Source organism: Eptatretus burgeri, chromosome 12 (assembly GCF_056783735.1).
Source record: "Eptatretus burgeri isolate ZD-2024b chromosome 12, Ebu_testis_v1, whole genome shotgun sequence".
NCBI classification, from domain to species: Eukaryota; Metazoa; Chordata; class Myxini; order Myxiniformes; family Myxinidae; genus Eptatretus; species Eptatretus burgeri.
Genome location: NC_140972.1, coordinates 45228980 through 45247811, shown reverse-complemented (window position 1 = coordinate 45247811; position 18832 = coordinate 45228980). Strand labels below are relative to the sequence as shown.

The 18832-nt window shown below is 41.9% G+C and overlaps 1 protein-coding gene across 7 annotated transcripts in view; it reads left to right on the top strand.

The window, feature by feature from the left end:
* Positions 1 to 18832, top strand: part of LOC147015525 (sodium/potassium/calcium exchanger 2-like) — a 107978-nt gene that overhangs the window by 54052 nt on the left and 35094 nt on the right. For all 7 annotated transcript variants that reach the window (XM_085850342.1, XM_085850341.1, XM_085850336.1 and 4 more), the window contains one exon: positions 14390 to 14488. In XM_085850342.1, coding sequence (XP_085706468.1) covers positions 14390 to 14488 — 99 coding nt within the window. The remainder of the gene's footprint in view (positions 1 to 14389; positions 14489 to 18832) is intronic.

Sequence of the window (18832 nt, the reverse complement as noted above, 5' to 3'; positions counted from 1 at the left end):
GTGTGTGTGTGTGTGTGTGTGTGTGTGTGTGTGTGTATGCACCATAACTCCAAAACCATAAAACCTAGCAGTTTGAAACTTTGCTTGCATACTAAGAAAACTCCAAGGAAGTGCAAGAGTGAAAATTGGGTGTTTGGGTTAATTAAATCACCCCTTTTGAAAAGAATTAATGGCCTTATTTAATTATATCCTTCATCAGGCGATTTTCGGTCACATCCCTCTACAGGACTTAAGGCATTTCCTAGGTAACATCACTGGGGTCTGAAGCCACCATGTTTATTGGCCTGCTCAACCATGCCTTGACTTGGACGAGGCCTCAACGATTTCTTCCTGATAAAGTTGTTTTTAGATCCTCGTGGAGGATCTCTAAGTCTTACTCACGTTGTTGTTCTGTGGATTTTTTTTGTTTCACAGCCTGCAGTTTTCATCAAAACTTCCTGAAACTTGGCGTATGTATGTAAAAAATACCCTGCGCAGACAGTAACCATCTCCAATTTTGAAAATCCCTCATAGAAAAAAAGTTATAACATCAAAATATCTCCACTAATGGAAATCGCCTAAAATATTATCTCCGAAACTAGACAAGCTTTTTGAATTCTGTTTGTGGGAATCGAACCGGGCATTAGCAGAGATGATTTACCGCACATATGATACATCACTATGACGTCATATAAATTTTCATGACGTCATTCTTATTTTTTGACATTTTTTGGATCACAACCCAGAGTTTTCATCAGATCTTCGTGAAACTTGCCATTTACATGTAAAATGGCCCACGTGCAGGCAGTAACCATCTCTGATTTTGGAAATTCTTCCTAGAAAAAAAGTTGACGTCATAATATCGCCGCTAATGGAAATCGCCTATACCATTATCTCCGAAACTAGGCAAGCTGTTTGAATTTTGTCTGCGGGAATCAAGCCGGGCATTAGCACAGATAATTATTTATCGCAAACCTGATACATCACAATGATGTCATATTCGTTTTTATGACGTCATCATTAAGAGGACGAGGATCTTGGCTCATTCGAGCTTGTTTTTTCACTTTCCTCACTCTTATTATCGAATGCTGATTTATCATAGCGACACAATTCAGATATATTTGACATTTCAGGAATCTCCGGGAGGTGTATGTTTAATGTGATGGTTCGGTGATTGGCACTGGCTTGCCGAAAATGTGAAATTTTATTTTCCATGAAGTTTCCTCTTTTTGTACATTCTTCCATCACATGACACGTCACTTCGACATTGATACGCACACATATAGATATATGTATATATGACAATAACGTCCACATGCCGCATCGACTGAGCTGCACGATGGTGGACAGTCTCCCAGGTGGTGTCTCGCAGGCTGAAAATGTTGTGCAATTTCATTTTTAGATGACATTGCTTTGTTTCACTTTTTGTGCGATCTGTTTTCATCATGTACCTGTCATTTCGACATTTATACATTAAGAAAAAACCTCCATCGACCTCTTGTTCGGAGTTCCTTCATGTTGTTTTGAGCTGTGAAAAGCGTGTGCCAACATTTTGTGGTCACTTTGGATTGGTATATCTTTGAATTACATTTTGATATTTTTTTTCGCTTGATTTCCATGTTGAAGAATTGTATTTACAAGCTAAGCCTTTGTGGTTCTTCTTGTGTGCTTTATCCAAAGCAGAACTTCAAATGGAACTTGGAACAGGTGTGTTTGCCATCACCTGGTGATTTAACAGGCTTAGCGGGAAACCAACCTTTTAAATGAGAAAAAACAAATTTAACTGATGCTTTAATGGAGTTGGGTACACCTGTTCTTTGATGTTGGTTTGAGCTGTGAAAAGTGTGCCGACATTTTGTGGTCACTTTGGATTTTTATATCTTTGACTCCGGGAGGTGTATGTTTAATAAAGGACTTTGTTTAAAGGTAAATCTTTGTGTTGTATTACCATAACGGGTGTGTGTGTGTGTGTGTGTGTGTGTGTGTGGTGTGGTGTGTGTGTGTGTGTGTGTGTGTGTGTGTGTGTGTGTGTGTGTGTGTGTCTGTCGTTGATTGGTGTCTACATATGGGGTTTCAGAATGTGGAATGGAGTGCTCCCAGGGTGAGCTCAAAGTTTCCACCTTTATTTCGGTAAGAGGTCACGATTCATGGACCAAGCTGTGAAGTTTTCTGTTTTCAAATTTTGTGCCGAGGGCTCTCTTCAGGAATGTTACTGAGCCCTTCCAACTGTAGTTTGTTTGTAGTAACATTCCCAGGGATTGTTTTTAATGTCTCTGTGAGGTTATTCGTCGTCATTCCCATTGCTACAACTCTCACTGGTACAACTTTGTCATTCTTCGGCTTCCAGGATCTTTTCACATCATGCTTGAGGTCTTGGTATTTGGTCATTTTCTTGATTTCTGCATCATTAGTCCAAATTTACTGGTATTAACACGTCCATTTGCAATGCCTTATCTCTCTCTCTGTACCTAAGTATGACATTTGGTCACAATGTTCGCTTTCAATGGGATCATTAGGTCATTAGTGAGCGGAAGGTACTTCAAAGTTTTCAGTGATTGCTTTTGATTCATTTTCCCACAAGTTTTCTGGAACTGGAATATCTAAAGTTTTTGCAGGTGTGCCAGCGGATTACTTTATAAACTCTGTTGTGTTGTGTGTACAGCTGTTCTGACATGTTTTTTTTTCATGTTCGGTCATTAAGTATCACATTATTCTCTTAGCTAACCCCACCTCCACCCCTCACCTGTCTTTTTTTTTTTCTTCCTCCCCCCCCCCACCATTTTTCTCACTGTGCCCTCCTAATAAAATGCAGCACTCTCCTCCCACACCTATGTCACTGTCTCTGACTGTCTGTCTGTCTGTCTCTCTTCTTTCCTTCTCTCTTCTCTCTCTCTCTCACTGTAATGCACTCAATACACAGGCACGAAAGCTCTGAAGTGGGAACAGGTTTAATCTTGCCACGGGGTCACAACACAGCACAGCACCGGAACATGGGCGGGTCACCTGACTCTGCTGAACCACACCCCGGTGCACCCATGTATGCATGCATTAGCATAAGCAACTGATACATCTCCTTTTACCCCCACCCACTTTTTTTTTCTTACAAATCAAGATGCTCAGGAGGCTTACAGACACGAGCTGATCTTCTAAGGGCTAACTAACTGCTGTGGGCTTCTCAATATTGGGTACAGAGTTGGGAAGGAGTTCAGGTACATTGATGGGTGAAAAGCTTTCATGAGGAAACATCTCAGGTTCAAATGCAGGTGGTGTTAATCCAGGAGTGGGTGACAAAGGCACTTGAGCCGGTTCAATGTTTGGCTCCCCATGACGTCACCTTTGTTGGTCAACATGTTTACACATACATCTACCATCACACAACTTCACAAGAAACATCATTTCACCAATGTTAGCGATAATGATGCCAGATAACCACTTGGTTCCACATCCGGAGTTCAACACGTTTACAGGATCATTGATCTGGAAGTTGCTGTATATAAACATTTGGTCATGATTACGTTTCTGTTGATAATTGTTATTCGCGACCTCGACCGTTATGTCCGGGTGCACTAATGAAAACCGTGTTGTTAATTCATGGCCCATCAGAAGCTTGGCAGGTGAGTGACCGGTGGTTTCATGTGGTCTGGTGCAGTAGTTGAGCAACACACGAGCTAGAAGAGTTTGAATGGAGGCGCTTTCATTCGTTGAAGCGCTTGGACCATTCTTGATGATCTGAACAGCACGTTCGGATGGACGATTTCTGGCAGGTTTGTAGGGGGCAAATGTGTTGTGCTTGATGCCATTCATTTTACAAAAGTTCTGCAACACTGAACTTGTAAATGACAATCCATTATCTGATACAATGGAGTTTGGAATACCATGCTGCGCGAACATGGTATGCAGAGCTTCAATTGTTGCAGTGGAGGATGAGGATGGCACCACGAGAGCTTCAATCCATTCTGAGTGGGCATCAACTATGATAAGGAAAAGCTTCCCTTGAAATGGACCAGCATGGTCAATGTGTCATCTGGACCATGGTTTTGATGGCCACGGCCACATTGACAATGGAGACTGCGGCGGTGTCTTGGCATGGGCTTGACAAGTATAACAATGGTGTGCACTGGACTCCATGTCACTGTCCAATCCAGGCCACCAAACATGGGCTCAGGCAATCGCCTTCATGGTGACTCTGCCTGGATGAGCATTATGGAGTTCACTGATAATTTCCCCATGGAGTTTATGCGGAATTATCACTCGGCTACCCCAAAGCAGGCAGTCTGCATCAATAGAGAGCCCATCCTTCTGCATGAGCTACGGTTTCTCCTTCCAGTAGTGATGCCCAATTACCTGACATAACACAGCGTTTAATTTGTGACAAATCTGGATTGCTATTGGTAGCACAAGCAATCTGCTTCGCAGTTACGAGCACCTCATCGTGAATGACGTCAGCCATGAGATGAACGATATCGCCAGATTGTGGAGGTTCTGGGATGGTTACGGGAAGCGGCAAGCGACTGAGCACATCAGCACAGTACATTTCCTTACCCAGGTGGTAAACCAATGAACAGTCATAACCAGCAAGGGTCAATGCCCAACATTGTACACGACCTGATGATGTGGGCAGAACAGGTCTGGTTTCTCCCAGGAGATCTAACTAAGGTTTGTAATCAGTCTCAATGGTAATATGTCTTCCAAAGACATGTTGGTGCATCTTTCAGGTGCCCCAGACACATGCTAACGCCTCTCATTCTCGAGCAGAGTGACGTTCAGTGCCAGATAGGGTTCGTGATGCATCCGCAACAGGCTGGAGATTACTGTTTCCATTTATTTTGTAACAATACACAACCAATGCCATATGAAGAGCTATCACAACTGAGAATAAGTTCCTCGGATGGGTCGTAATGGACAAGTAACGGTGAGGAGGGCAGCATGGTTTAGTGGCCTTCAATGCTCTTATTTGTGCAGCTTCCCATTTCCAGACAACGCCTTTCCCGAGGAGACGATGCAGAGGCTTGACGGTTGTGCTTAGGGCCCTGTCACGCCTTGACGTTTTCGCCATCGTATGCCGACGCATGAAAAATTTGTCGAATACGTTATGGGTAAGTTTTGTATACATTAAGAGCACGCTGAAGCAGACTGGCATACGTCGTAGTACGTCGAGCTCGTCGACAAATTTTCAGCATGTTGAAAATTTTTCGATGTATGCCAGCATATGACACACGTTCCGCATATGCTGGCCATAAGTTGTAGGCACGTTACGCGATCTTTGACACACGTCAACACACGTTACTTGTAAGTTACTCATAAGTCGAAACACGTCGAGGTAATGGTTAGCGTCAGTGTTCCAGACTCCCTGGTTTTTTTGGGGGGGGGGGTTTTGGGGGTTTTTTTCTTCGGTATGACGGTGATGTTGACACTTCAATTCCGAGTGCGGTTATGATTTAAATCGTTGAGCGGAAGCCTATTAATTATATTATATTATAACCGCACTAGAAATCGAAGTGTCAACATCACCATCATGCCGAAGAAAGAAAGAAAAAAAAAAAAACCAGGGAGTCTGGAACACTGACGCTAACCATTACCTTGACGTGTTTCGACTTATGAGTAACTTACAAGTAACGTGTGTCGACGTGTGTCAACGATCGCGTAACGTGCCTACAACTTATGGCCAGCGTATGCGGAACGTTTGAGTCATACGTTGGCATACGTCGAAAAATTTCAAGCATGGAAAATTTGTCGAACAGCTCGGCGTACTACAACGTATGCCAGCGTGCTCTTAACGTATACAAAACTTACCCAAACGTATTCGACGTGTGCCAGCGTTTTAGACAATTTTTTCATACGTTGGCATATGCTGGCTAAATCGTTAAGGTGTGACAGGGCCTTCAGTTGAGGCAGGAAATTACCAAAGCATGTCAAAATACCCAGGAATGCATGAAGTTCTGAAATGTTTTGTGGCATTGGTGCATTCGCAATTGCTTCAACTTTGCTCGGAGAGGGCAAAATGCCTTGACAGAAGATTTGTTCACCCAGGTATTCAACTTCAAGTGCCATAAAGGTACACTTCTCACACCTTAGGCGTAAATCCCGCGATGAGGCTGAGTCTTTGGGCCTCTCACTCTCTCACCGCAGGCAGGTCGGTGGTCTTTCTGTCTTCTACAGTCTCCTCTCCAGTCTTGCCCCCCCCCCACCTCCCTGCTATGTCTGCGATTTGTCCCCACCATATTTCCGCAGGGCGCTCAAGGTCCGCCAACTTCCCACTTCTGGTAAAACTACCAAAATCACGAATCACTGCTCATCTTCACTCTCATTCCTCTTTTTTCCCGCCTTTGGAATAAACTCCCTCATTCTGTACAATCCCATTCTTCCCTCCAGGCCTTCAAAACAGCTGTTCACCACCACCTCTTATTGTCCCCCATCCAAACCCTCGATCTTTTTCTACCCCCGTTAATACACCCCAAACCACCTCCTTCAAATTCCCTGCTTTCCTTCCTGAAAGTCCCTGTAATGTCCATCTTGTATTCTCTGTTTTCCCCACCCCATCCCTCTCCCTTCCACAGATCTCCTAATGTCTCTGTTCCCCACTGTTTTGTCCTTCCCACTCCCGCCCCTCTTGTCTCATGCCCCCCTTGCTGTGTGTTGTGTGTTATCTCTCAGACGAGCCTCGACAAGGTATACAAAAAAAAACACAGCTTGTGACAGCTAATTGAGAAATTTGTTTAGGTTCTTGAGGTACTCATGTTGTGACTTGCCAATCACTCCCATGTCATTCGGAAATATGACTGTCTTTGGTACAGTTTTCAATAATGTCTCCATCTTGCGTTGGAAAATTGGTGCAGCAGAGCGTATGCCAAAGGGGCATCTGTTGTACATGTAGAGTCCTCGATGAGTGTAGATGCACGTGTAGGGCTTGGAATCATCATCCAGTTCCATTTAAGCATCGGCATTGGTTAAGTCAAGTTTAGTGAATGTCTGACCACCCATGAGAGTGGTGAACAGATCCTCTGCTTTGGGCAAAGGGTAGCTTTCCTGCTTTGAATAATGGTTGATGGTTGTTTTATTGTCCTCACAAATGTGCACTGTTCCATCTGCTTTGAGTTTTGGAATGATAGGTGCTGCCCAGTCGGAGTACTCAACTGGTGAGATGATGCCCTCACTCTGCAGGTGGTCAAGCTCACATTAAATCATTGAGGGCACAGGTCTAGCCCCTTATGGAACAATGGCTGAGCATCTGCAGAAACATGAATCTTCACTTTGGGCCCTGAAAAGGTGCCAACACCATCGTTGAACAGGCCAGGGTACTTGTTGAGCACGGTGTCGTCTCCAGCATCAGAGTTGGAGACTGTTTACGTCACTCCAATTAAGTCTTATTCAAAACCAATCTCGGCGGAAGTGGGTTGGTCCTTCACCGCGCACTATCAGTAGTGGTAGGACATGAGTGCTGTTTCCATATCCTACAGTTATGTTAGCTGAGCAACTACAGGAACCACCGACTTGGTGTATGTTCTCAAGTCAGTAGATACCGGCCGGAGTGCAGGATCCTTTCTCGGAGGGTAGATGGAGGTGAACTTGCTCTTGCTCATAACTGATCTGGAAGCACCGGTATCAACTTTCATCCTCACCGGGATCTTATCGATTGTTACATAACTACAATTGGAGCATCGGAGCTCTTTGTTCCAACAGAGAAAATCTCATAAAGTTTCTCTCTTGATTCTTGGCTGCAGACTGTACTCTGTGACCTAACGTCTGCTGCATCAGAGTTCACCCCAATGTGATAAGCAGGAGATAAGTTCTTCAGCTTAGATCAAGAATAATGACACTTCAAGTGTCCCTGCTTACCACAGTTGTCACAGGTATAATTCCTGTCCCGACATTGGAAAGCTTGATGATTACAACCACAACGCCAATAAGTTACCCCAACCTTCTGAGTAGATTCAGAAATGTCAGGAGGTGGAGGTGAATTGTGTGGCTTGCTAAAACACTTTTGCTTGTAGCCAAAGGTTACCTTCTTAACTGATGGGTCCTGCTGCATAACTTTTGACTTGTTAGAGATCACATGCAGGCTCTCAGCCATTTTCATACACTCAGTGACTATTTCCATGACTTTAGCCAAATTGGGGTTGGATTCAGAAAGGAGTTTCTACAGAATTGAATTGTCATTGATGCCAATTATAAAGAATCACGAAACATCTCTTTGAGTTTATCTATAAACTCACAATGTTCGGTGAGTCAGTGTAAATCAGCCGTGAACTTGGATGCTGACTGACCATCTTGACGATGGTGGGTATAAAATTTATACTTGATGATCTTACCCGGTTTAGGGTGATTATATCTTTTCACGAGATTGACGAGCTCTTCATACGACTTGTATGAAGAGCTGGGACAAAAAGATCTTTGATGAGGCTGTATGTTGGGGTGCCGCATATGGTCAGTAATACAGCTTGCCCCCTTTCAGCATCCTCATTGTGGATTTTTTTTAACCCACCTTGTTGTGATCGTTGTAGGATTCTACCTGGCTGATTGTGGAATCCTATTTGACTTCAGACAGAGTTTAACGTTTGTCCGATTTGGTTATCCCGACACTGATACCCTGACACGGCATAAAACCCGATCGACACTGATAACCGATGTCCACTCAAGTCCTTCCTTGTGAAACAATTTATTATTCTAATTATACACCATACACTTCTCACCCTCGTACAATGAACTTAAGAATCCCTATTGATTGCAATATTATTTGGTTCTATTTCATTTATTCTTACTTTAGTTAACAGTTAGACCAACCCGATTCAATTCGCTTCCACATTACATCAGAGAGTTTTATTTTAACTTGGTACTTGGTCAGTTCCAAGGAGCACAAGCCACTGAGATTCTAATACTTCCTCGGGTACTTGCACTGAAACAATTTTACATTTCAAAGCATTTTGTACTTTCATGAGAGTGTGGTGGGGGCTATCAACCCAGACTGCAGACGTGTCCTTTAGACGAGAAGCCACTTCGTACATTTTGAGGCAAAGGTTCGCATTTATCAGCTCAGGTTACACCGCTCCAGACCAAGACATTTATCAACATTTAGGGCAAAAGTCTCTTGGCCAGAAAGGACAGCCAATTCAACTTATAGCATAAAAGTTACATTTCTAAAACTCCATTTGTTACAATTTAGAATACATTAACATAAATTTTTCCCCCACAGTGTCCATTTTGTTTGCCATGAAGTACTGCCTCAGACGATCTGTATCGTCTTCTCAATCATCCCCCAGTGTGTATTCACGCAATATACCGATGCACGAAGATATCCTCGTCACCACTGTAATGTACTTGATAGACAGGGACAAAGGCTCTGGAGTGGGAACAACAGGTTTAATCTGGACATGGGCACAACACAACACAACACAACACAGCACAGCATTGGAACATGGGTGGGTCACGTAACTCTCTTTAACCGTGCCCCGGTGTACCCATGTATGTGTGCATTAGCATAAACGACTGATCTTTCTTGCTTTCTTTCTTTTTCTTCCTCTCTCTCTCTCTCTCTCTCTCTCTCTCTCTCTCTCTCTCTCTCTCTGTCTCTCTGTCTCTCTCTCTCTGTCTCTCTCTCTCTGTCTCTCTCTCTGTCTCTGTCTCTGTCTCTGTCTCTGTCTCTGTCTCTGTCTCTCTCTCTGTCTCTCTCTCTGTCTCTGTCTCTCTCTCTGTCTCTCTCTCTGTCTCTCTCTCTGTCTCTCTCTCTGTCTCTCTCTCTTTCTCTCTCTTTCTCTCTCTTTCTCTCTCTTTCTCTCTCTCTTTCTCTCTCTCTTTCTCTCTCTCTTTCTCTCTCTCTTTCTCTCTCTCTTTCTCTCTCTCTTTCTCTCTCTCTTTCTCTCTCTCTTTCTGTCTCTCTTTCTCTCTCTCTTTCTCTCTCTCTTTCTCTCTCTCTTTCTCTCTCTCTTTCTCTCTCTCTTTCTCTCTCATACACCTCCCCTCCCACAGTGAATAGCAATGTTTGGTTGCGTGTCGCTTTCCCTATCTACCCTTTCTACATCCTCTCTGCCTCCCCTCCCCCCTCTCAGCCTACACATGCATTCTCTTTCTCCCCCCCCCTTTCCTTTATTGTCCCCATGAGCAAAGTGACGGGTTGGACTTTTTCACCACCAAACTAATTCCGTACCCACCTTCCTCTAAGTAGTTGAAATCTCAAATCACTCACACCAGATAAAGGGGGGCTAGGCAAGGAATTTGAAGAATACTGCACGCAGCATGGCAGAGATCTATCCGGGGTGGGCCACTTGGGCAGCAGTGCTCGCACAGCAAGTAAGGTTCGGACCATAGGCTATGACAATTCACTGCCCCCTCCCTGCCCCACCCCTGACGCCTGCATCAGCATTTGTGCATGGCCTTTTTATAACCCTCCAAACCACCTCTTTTCCACACCCCAACCATATCCTGGACATTTATGGACAGATTTTTGTTTGTACTTGGAACAAAGACAACACATGAGAGTATACATTTGCACATCATTTTTTTTTCTTGACATCAGATCCAAGATGGCCGACTGTCGGCCATTTTAGTTGTAAAAAAAAAAAACCCAGTGTCAAACACGTCCTCAACCATTTCTCGGACATGCATTTACCAATCTTGTTTAAACTTGGCAAACGGATAATGAATGATAGCTTATATAAGCATGTCATCTTTTTTTCGAGATCACATCCAAGATGGCTGATGAGAGACCATTTTAAGAGACCAGTTAAGTATTGCAAAATCTCTGTCTTTCTGAGTGAGTACCTGGGTGCTGATTGCTGTTTTCCGTTTGAGGTTGGTTGCATTGTCTTCGAGCGTTCGAATGTTCCATGTACCAAAGTGCAACTTTTTTGTTTTGATTTCTTTTTTCTTTAATTCTTTTTACCGCGGAAATTAGATGGCACTTCCTCCAGTCCCCACCGCCCCTTCCCCAACACCACAAGACTTTAAATGGTCGGAGGTGGTGGCAAAGTCCTCCTGCACTGTGTGGGATTAGAGAGAGAGTGACATGTGCTCCATCAGACTTGCTCTCTCGTCCACCACAGCCTATGAGCCTAGGTCTAGAAGCCCAGGAATGTGAACACAGCATCTGAGGGATGCATCAGAATGGTGTTAGGTTATGATCTCCCCATTTAAGGTGTAGTACTTGAATAGACAGGAGTTCCGATACAGCACGTGGTTGCGGATTTGCACCCATTAATGCAAGGGCACAGCGATGCCACTGATGCAGTAACCCCTGTTAGATGAAGTTAGATGAAGAATTTCGAATTTGGACGGGATGTCGGCAATAACTCGCCTCTTCACGAAGGACACTGGGATTTTTAACGTCCACCAGGAGTGAGTATCGAGCAGTAAGGATGGTTCCAAAGATGGCATGGCTGTTATGAGAAAATATTTGAAAGACACTGATGACATTGATCGTTTTGAAAAAAAAAGGACAACATCGGGACCTTGTATAAGTTTCCGGGAAAATTTGTGGAATTAAGGATAATTGACAAGTTTAAAAGGAAATTTATCAATTATCTCAAAGCACGAGAGACTCGAAGCATAGAGAGAGCTCATGGGATGAGCAAGCAGGTAAGATGATAATGTATAGGTATGACTTGAATTTTGTTTTTAATATATTTTTTGTCCTGTTCATTTTCTCATTGTGTTTGGATTACATGTCTTCTTTGTGCAAACATGCTGTCCATTAAGGCCATCATTTTCAGTCTGGAATGCTTTTTATCCCCTTCCTGTTTTTTGTTTCCCTTGTTGCTGCACGTGCATGTTACCTTCCTTCACCCCTCTCATGCACCTACCTCACCTCCCTCCACCTCCTTCCTCCTCTGTGTGCATATTTTCCCTCCCACATGTGCTTCGTGTCCCCTTGCGTGTTGTTACAACAACATCCCAAAGCCATCAAATATAATTAGACCAATAACCCATTCTTTCGGCCAAAAAAAATTAGTTTCCAATGTCCTAAACCAATTATTTTTTGAGGATTTTAATAATTTAAAATGAGGAGAGTTCTCATTTTGGAAAAAATAATTTTAAGTGAGCAAAATGTGTTTTTGGCCCACATTTTAATTTTCAGTTATGAACATTCAGTGCTTATACAGTAAAAGGTAAGTATGATGGGGAATATGTGGTTTGGTTCCACTTTATGAATAGCTTATAATCACACAATCATCCCTGATCTCCATGTTCTGTTCCTGGCTGCAGTTTAATCACACCTGCTTTGAATGCTCCTTTTCTTTGACCATTAATATTGATATCATATGAGCAGTAACCATGACTAAAAAATACTTCCTAATGATGCAAACAAACTTTCTTTGTTAAAAGTGTTTCCCATTGAGTAAAGCAGATTGCTGCTTTCTTGAAGGATACTGTACTGCATTTTGTGTACGTGCACAGGCATGTTAAAGGAGCTTAATGGAAAACTACCGACTGGTCTGCAAGCATCATAGCTTTATGAGCTCGGTTTTATGCATCAGCATACATAACGTATTTACAATGTACCTATACAAACATTAAAAAAATTTAAATGCAAGACGCTTTATGCTTCACATGTTTGTTTGAGGACCTTAAAAAAAAATACAGACATCTATGCTCATTGCTCACGAATGAGCTAAGCACTTAATGTACGAATGGTGACTGAATTTGTCAACATTTGTCCCATGACATCCCATGTCAACAAATAGGCAATAAGTGCAGCGGGCAAATGATCTGAAGTGTTTCTATTGGTAACCTGTTAACTTTCTATGTAAATGATAATTACGTGTATGGACATGAACTGAATAACTGTCATACAAGAAAAGACATTGAGTAATGTTCCATTCAGTGGTGTAATGGTTAGAGCGGTAAGTCAACAGTTCAAAGACTTAAACCAAAGACCAAAGACTTAAAAATACCAAAGACTTAAAAAATAGTATGTGCTGTTTCTTTGCTTGATGATTTACATTTAAAATGAATAGAGCACAGACAAGCAACCATTGTGTAGACTTGATGAGCCTCATGGTCTCCTGCATTGAAGCTCCTTTTTAAGGGAACTCATATTATAAATGTTCAAATTCTCAGTGAACTCGAGGAAAGGGTGGCGTTGGGTCTCGTATCGTTTTTATTAACTTGAGAACATTTCACAAACACTTTCATACTCAATCTCTATGACTCATATTTGAAAGGTATAGATGTAATTATATATTAGTTAGTCACTTTGCTGTTTCAAGACCCTGCCCATGGCTCTAAGAATGGAGGTGCAGCAGGTACTGTCCAATACTCCTCCTACCCAATTAGCATCATCTGTTAAAACATAAAAATAAATCATTTTTATAAAGGAATCAGTTTTTCATGGTCTAAAACAGCCTTCCACCTGGAAAGGCAGGTTGAGTAATATAAATTTTATAACAGTTTTTAAAACGTCGTTTTCAAAGTGAAGTTTGATAGCAATTTTCTTTACATCCAGATAAGATATTCGAAAGGCCATCTTTTATCCAATAATACATAACGAGTTGTGACTTTAGCCTCAAACTGGCACTTTAATTGATTGATGATATCGAGCGTATACAGTGTGTTTCATTGACCATTCATTAATTTTTTGCTTTTTGATTTGTGATGTAATAATTGTAACTTTATAACAAAATAACTTTACTCTTAAGAAAAGAGTGAATTTGAGATTTTATTTAATAAGAAAAGAAAATTGGCAAAGCCTGAGAAGAGTCACACTTTCATCCTATGTTCGAGTATGAGATTGTCACCAAATGAAATTATCAACATGTTAAAGAAATTACCTGAAAATTTAAATATCTTGAGCAAAACCTCACCTGCATCCTACAATTAATTTGCAAGTGGTCACTGGCTTTGACATCAATACAAAATTTTATTACGGAACAATGACATTTTTTATAAAGCGACGTATATCGAACAAACAGTTTCAAATTGAGCATCTCGTCACCATTAGAGCATTTATATTGCATCAGATGTGGCAATGAATACGAATTGTTGCTCCCAGCTTTCCGGCTCGATGACAGAAGATGCCATTTGCATTTTTGCTTACTCCATCCCAACAATGTTTGGAATCCCGTACTGGCATGGGCAACTTGCGAGTTCCTGCAAAGTGTGCTTTTGGGAATTATTCTCAGCAGTTTAGTCATTTTCTTGTCTTCAATCCTGATGTTACTTTCAAATTTTGAGATTACAAATTTGAGATGAAAATGTTAACGTCATGCATAATGTTGCATTTCACATACCATAATTGCTCATTATAACTAACACGATCAATTTTTTTTCCCTCATGTTTGCCGATCATGTTAGCATGCTTATTGATTTTACCACTTCTCGGACAGATTTGCAAATACAGCTGAAAGTATCAACTGAAATTTCATAATAGAAGCCTTGTGGGTATGTTTGTATGACTTAACGTGCTCCTGGATTACTGCAGGAAAATTTCGGGAGAAAGCAGTGATGCTGCATAATATGGCGAAGAGGAAGGTTCATGCCGTGGAAGGTGATACTATGGAAGACAGTAGAATCCAAAACGGTGAGATTTACTTGCATCTGATGCTACCCTTCACAACAGATTCACTTGTTCTGACCCTCTCTTTTTTATTTTTTATCAGAATCACTATTCTAATGCAGAAACTCATGTTTTTCATGAAATAGTGTCCATTTTAGCTTGTACTAAAGCAGAACAACACATTTTACATGATAAAACTTTTTTCATGCAAAAACAGTTTTATTTGCCTAAAACAAGTGTTTATAACAACACATTTGCTTGTTCTGTCCACATTTTTTGGTCTTAATCACTATTCTTATGCAACAGCATGTTTTTCATGAAATAGTGTGTATTTTAGCTTGTTCTAAGCAAAACAAAATATTTTACACAAGAAACCTGATTCACGCAAAAACGGTCAAATTTTATGAGCACAAGCGTTTTTAACAATACAATAGCTTGTTCGGCCCCATTTTTTGTTCCAAATACTATTCTAATGCAGAAACACATGTTTTTCATGCAATAGTATGTATTTTACCTTGTTCTAAACAAAACATTTCACACAAGAAACCTAATTCACCCCAAAACTATCGAATTTGCCGAATACATGCCTGGTGTTGGCTTAATGGTTCGGGTGATGACCTTGGAATCAAAGGATCCTGAGTTCAAATACCACTCGGCTGTTGAATTGCTACCAGGTGGGGTTGACTCTGCCTGTCATCCTTCCGAGGTCGGCAAAATGAGTACCAGATTGCTGGTATCTTGTGCCGGAGTGGCGACCCGTCCAGGATTGTGTCCAATAGCCAAGGAGACTGCTAAGGAAGCACCATTGTTCTGCACAAAGTATGGTCCCAATGGATGGATGGATTGCCTAATAAAAGCATTTTTAACAACACATTAGCTTGTTCTGACCTGGTTTTTGGTCTCAATCACTACGCTAATGCAGAAACTTGTGTTTTTCATCAAATAGTGTGTATTTTGGCAGGTACGAAGCAAAACAACACGTATTGCACAAGAAACCTAATTCATGCAAAAACGGTCTTATTTGCCTGAAGGAAGCATTTTTAACAACACATCAGCTTGTTCTGACCCTGATTTTTGTTCCAAATCACTATCCTTCTGCAGAAACGCATGTTTTTCATGGCATCATGTATATTTTATCTTGTTCAAAGCAAAACAAAATATTTTACACAAGAAACCTAATTCACACAAAAATGGTCAAATTTTACAAACACAAGTGTTCTTAACAACACAATAGCTTGTTCAGCCCCATTTTTTGTTCCAAATCACTATCCTAATGCAAAAACACGTGTTTTTCATGAAATAATGTGTATTTTAGCTTGTTCGAAGCAAAACAATTTTATACAAGAAATCTTTTTCATGCAAAAACCTTTTTGTTTGCTCAGGAGCGTTTTTAACAACACAATAAACCTTGTTAATGCAAAAACGCTCTTATTTGCCTAAAATAAGCTTTTTTCAAAGCACACGAGCTTGTTCTGACCATGGTTTCTTTTTGTTCTAAATCGCTATTCTGATGAGTAAACGAGTGTTTTTCATCAAATAGTGTGTATTTTAGCTGGTATTAAGCAAAATAACGCATTTTACACAAGAAACCTTTTTCGTGCAAAAACGGTCTAATTTTCATAATACAACACAACATATTAGCTTGTTCTGACCACGTTTTTGTTCTATATCACACTTCCATTGCAAAAAAAACGTGTTTTTCATGAAATAGTGTATATTTTAGCTTGTACAAAGCAAAACAACACATTGTACACAAGAAAATTTATTCGTGCAAAAATGGTGTTTTCTCCTGAATACAAGCTTTTAAATACTGGTTGGCCAAGATATTTAATGGTGTTTTTGGATCTGCAATCTCAATGCAGGCACTGATTATGTTCAACTTCCAGGAAAATATTTTTATACCTCCGTAGCTGAAGGTCAGAGGTATTATGTTTTTGACTTGTCCATGCATCCGTCTGTCCCTTATCGTTTTTTTTTTTGTTACTTCGATAGCAAGTGAACCACAAAAGGGATTTCAATCAAACTTGGCACAAGTATGGGGTGAAACAAATATGAGCTAATTCGATTTTGGGTTCAAATGGTCAAAGGTCATTAAAAAATCATTTTGCAGACCTCAACAAGTTAGAAGCATCTGATGTGTCTCTTTGACAAATCTCTCTCTCTCTCTCTCTCTCTCTCTCTCTCTCTCTCTCTCTCTCTCTCTCTCTCTCTCTCTCTCTCTCTCTCTCTCTCTCTCTCTCTCTCTCTCACTCTCACTCTCACTCTCACTCTCACTCTCACTCTCACTCTCACTCTCACTCTCACTCTCACTCTCACTCTCACTCTCACTCTCACTCTCACTCTCACTCTCACTCTCACTCTCACTCTCACTCTCACTCTCACTCTCACTCTCACTCTCACTCTCACTCTCACTCTCACTCTCACTCTCACTCTCACTCTCACTCTCACTCTCACTCTCACTCTCACTCTCACTCGCACTCGCACTCTCTCGCACTCTCTCGCACTCTCTCGCACTCTCTCGCACTCTCTCGCACTCTCTCTCTCGCACTCTCTCTCTCGCACTCTCTCTCTCGCACTCTCTCTCTCGCACTCTCTCTCTCGCACTCTCTCTCTCGCACTCTCTCTCTCGCACTCTCTCTCTCGCACTCTCTCTCTCGCACTCTCTCTCTCGCACACTCTCTCTCGCACACTCTCTCTCGCACACTCTCTCTCGCACACTCTCTCTCGCACACTCTCTCTCGCACACTCTCTCTCGCACACTCTCTCTCGCACTCTCTCGCACTCTCTCGCACTCTCTCTCTCGCACACTCTCGCTCTCTCTCTCTCTCACACTCGCACACTCTCTCTCTCTCGCTCTCTCTCTCTCTCACACTCTCACTCTCGCACACTCTCTCTCTCTCTCGCTCTCTCTCTCTCTCTCACACTCTCACTCTCTCTCTCTCTCTCTTCTCTCTCTCTCTCTCTCTCTCTCTCTCTCTCTCTCTCTCTCTCTCTCTCTCTCTCTCTCTCTCTCTCTCTCTCTCTCTCACTCTCTCTCTCTCACACTCTCTCTCGCACACTCTCTCTCGCACACTCTCTCTCTCTCGCACACTCTCTCTCGCACACTCTCTCGCACACTCTCTCTCTCACACTCTCTCTCGCACACTCTCTCTCGCACACTCTCTCTCTCACACTCTCTCTCTCTCTCTCTCCCACACTCTCACTCTCTCTCTCACGCTCTCACTGTCTCTCTCACACTCTCACTGTCTCTCTCACACTCTCACTCTCTCTCTCACACTCTCACTCTCTCTCTCTCTCACACTCTCTCTCTCTCACACTCTCACTGTCTCTCTCTCTCACACACTCTCTCTCTCTCTCACACTCTCACTCTCTCTCTCTCACACTCTCACTCTCTCTCACACTCTCACTCTCTCTCTCTCACACTCTCACTCTCTCTCTCTCACACTCTCACTCTCTCACTCTCTCTCTCTCTCTCTCACACTCTCACTCTCTCTCTCTCACACTCTCTCTCTCTCTCTCTCTCTCTCTCTCTCTCACTCTCTCATGTGACCTTTTATTTTCATGCGACCTTCAACTGAGATAAAACATAACAGTGGGTTTACATCTAATGCATGCGGAGGCATGTCCATCGACTCATTTGTGTCAAATTCTATTTTCTAGTTCTTACTATTGTAGGTTTCGCACTTTATGGATTCACAGTAATAGCTTAATCCATGAATAGGGCCATTATATTGTAGTCATAGTTAAGAATGTCCAATCAATCTTTTTATTTTTTTAATTTTTATTTTTATTTTTTTACCATCACTTGAATGTAAGGTTATGAGATTAGGGAATATGAAAATTTGTGATAGAGAAAAGTGTTGCAATGATGCAAGTATTCTGGTCATCACCATATGGTAATTTGGGAACATCCTCTTTGATTACTGTGATAGATTATTGCCCAACAGGATGATGCAGAGATGCTTACCTTCAAGCTTTCAGCCTGCAGTTGATTATTGGGCTGACAAAAAATAAAACTCAGATTTGTGATTTTGCAGGTAGGGTGTTGCATCACAAAGTGTGCCATCCCTCAGATTGCACATTTAGTTGTGGTCCTGTCTGTTAGCATTAGTTATTGGTCATTTTGAAGGTCCCCATGGTGTCTTTCATGAAGAGTAGGCAAGTTAACACCAGTACCCTGAACAAATTACAAATTCCTATCATAACTATCACTGAGAAGGCAAAAGCAAACCACCTAGTGTAATCTTTGTCAGGGGGTTGCTTTATCAGTACTGAAAGAGACAGACACAGAGACACATACAGAGACACATACAGACAGACACACAGAGACACATACAGACAGACACACAGAGACACATACAGACAGAC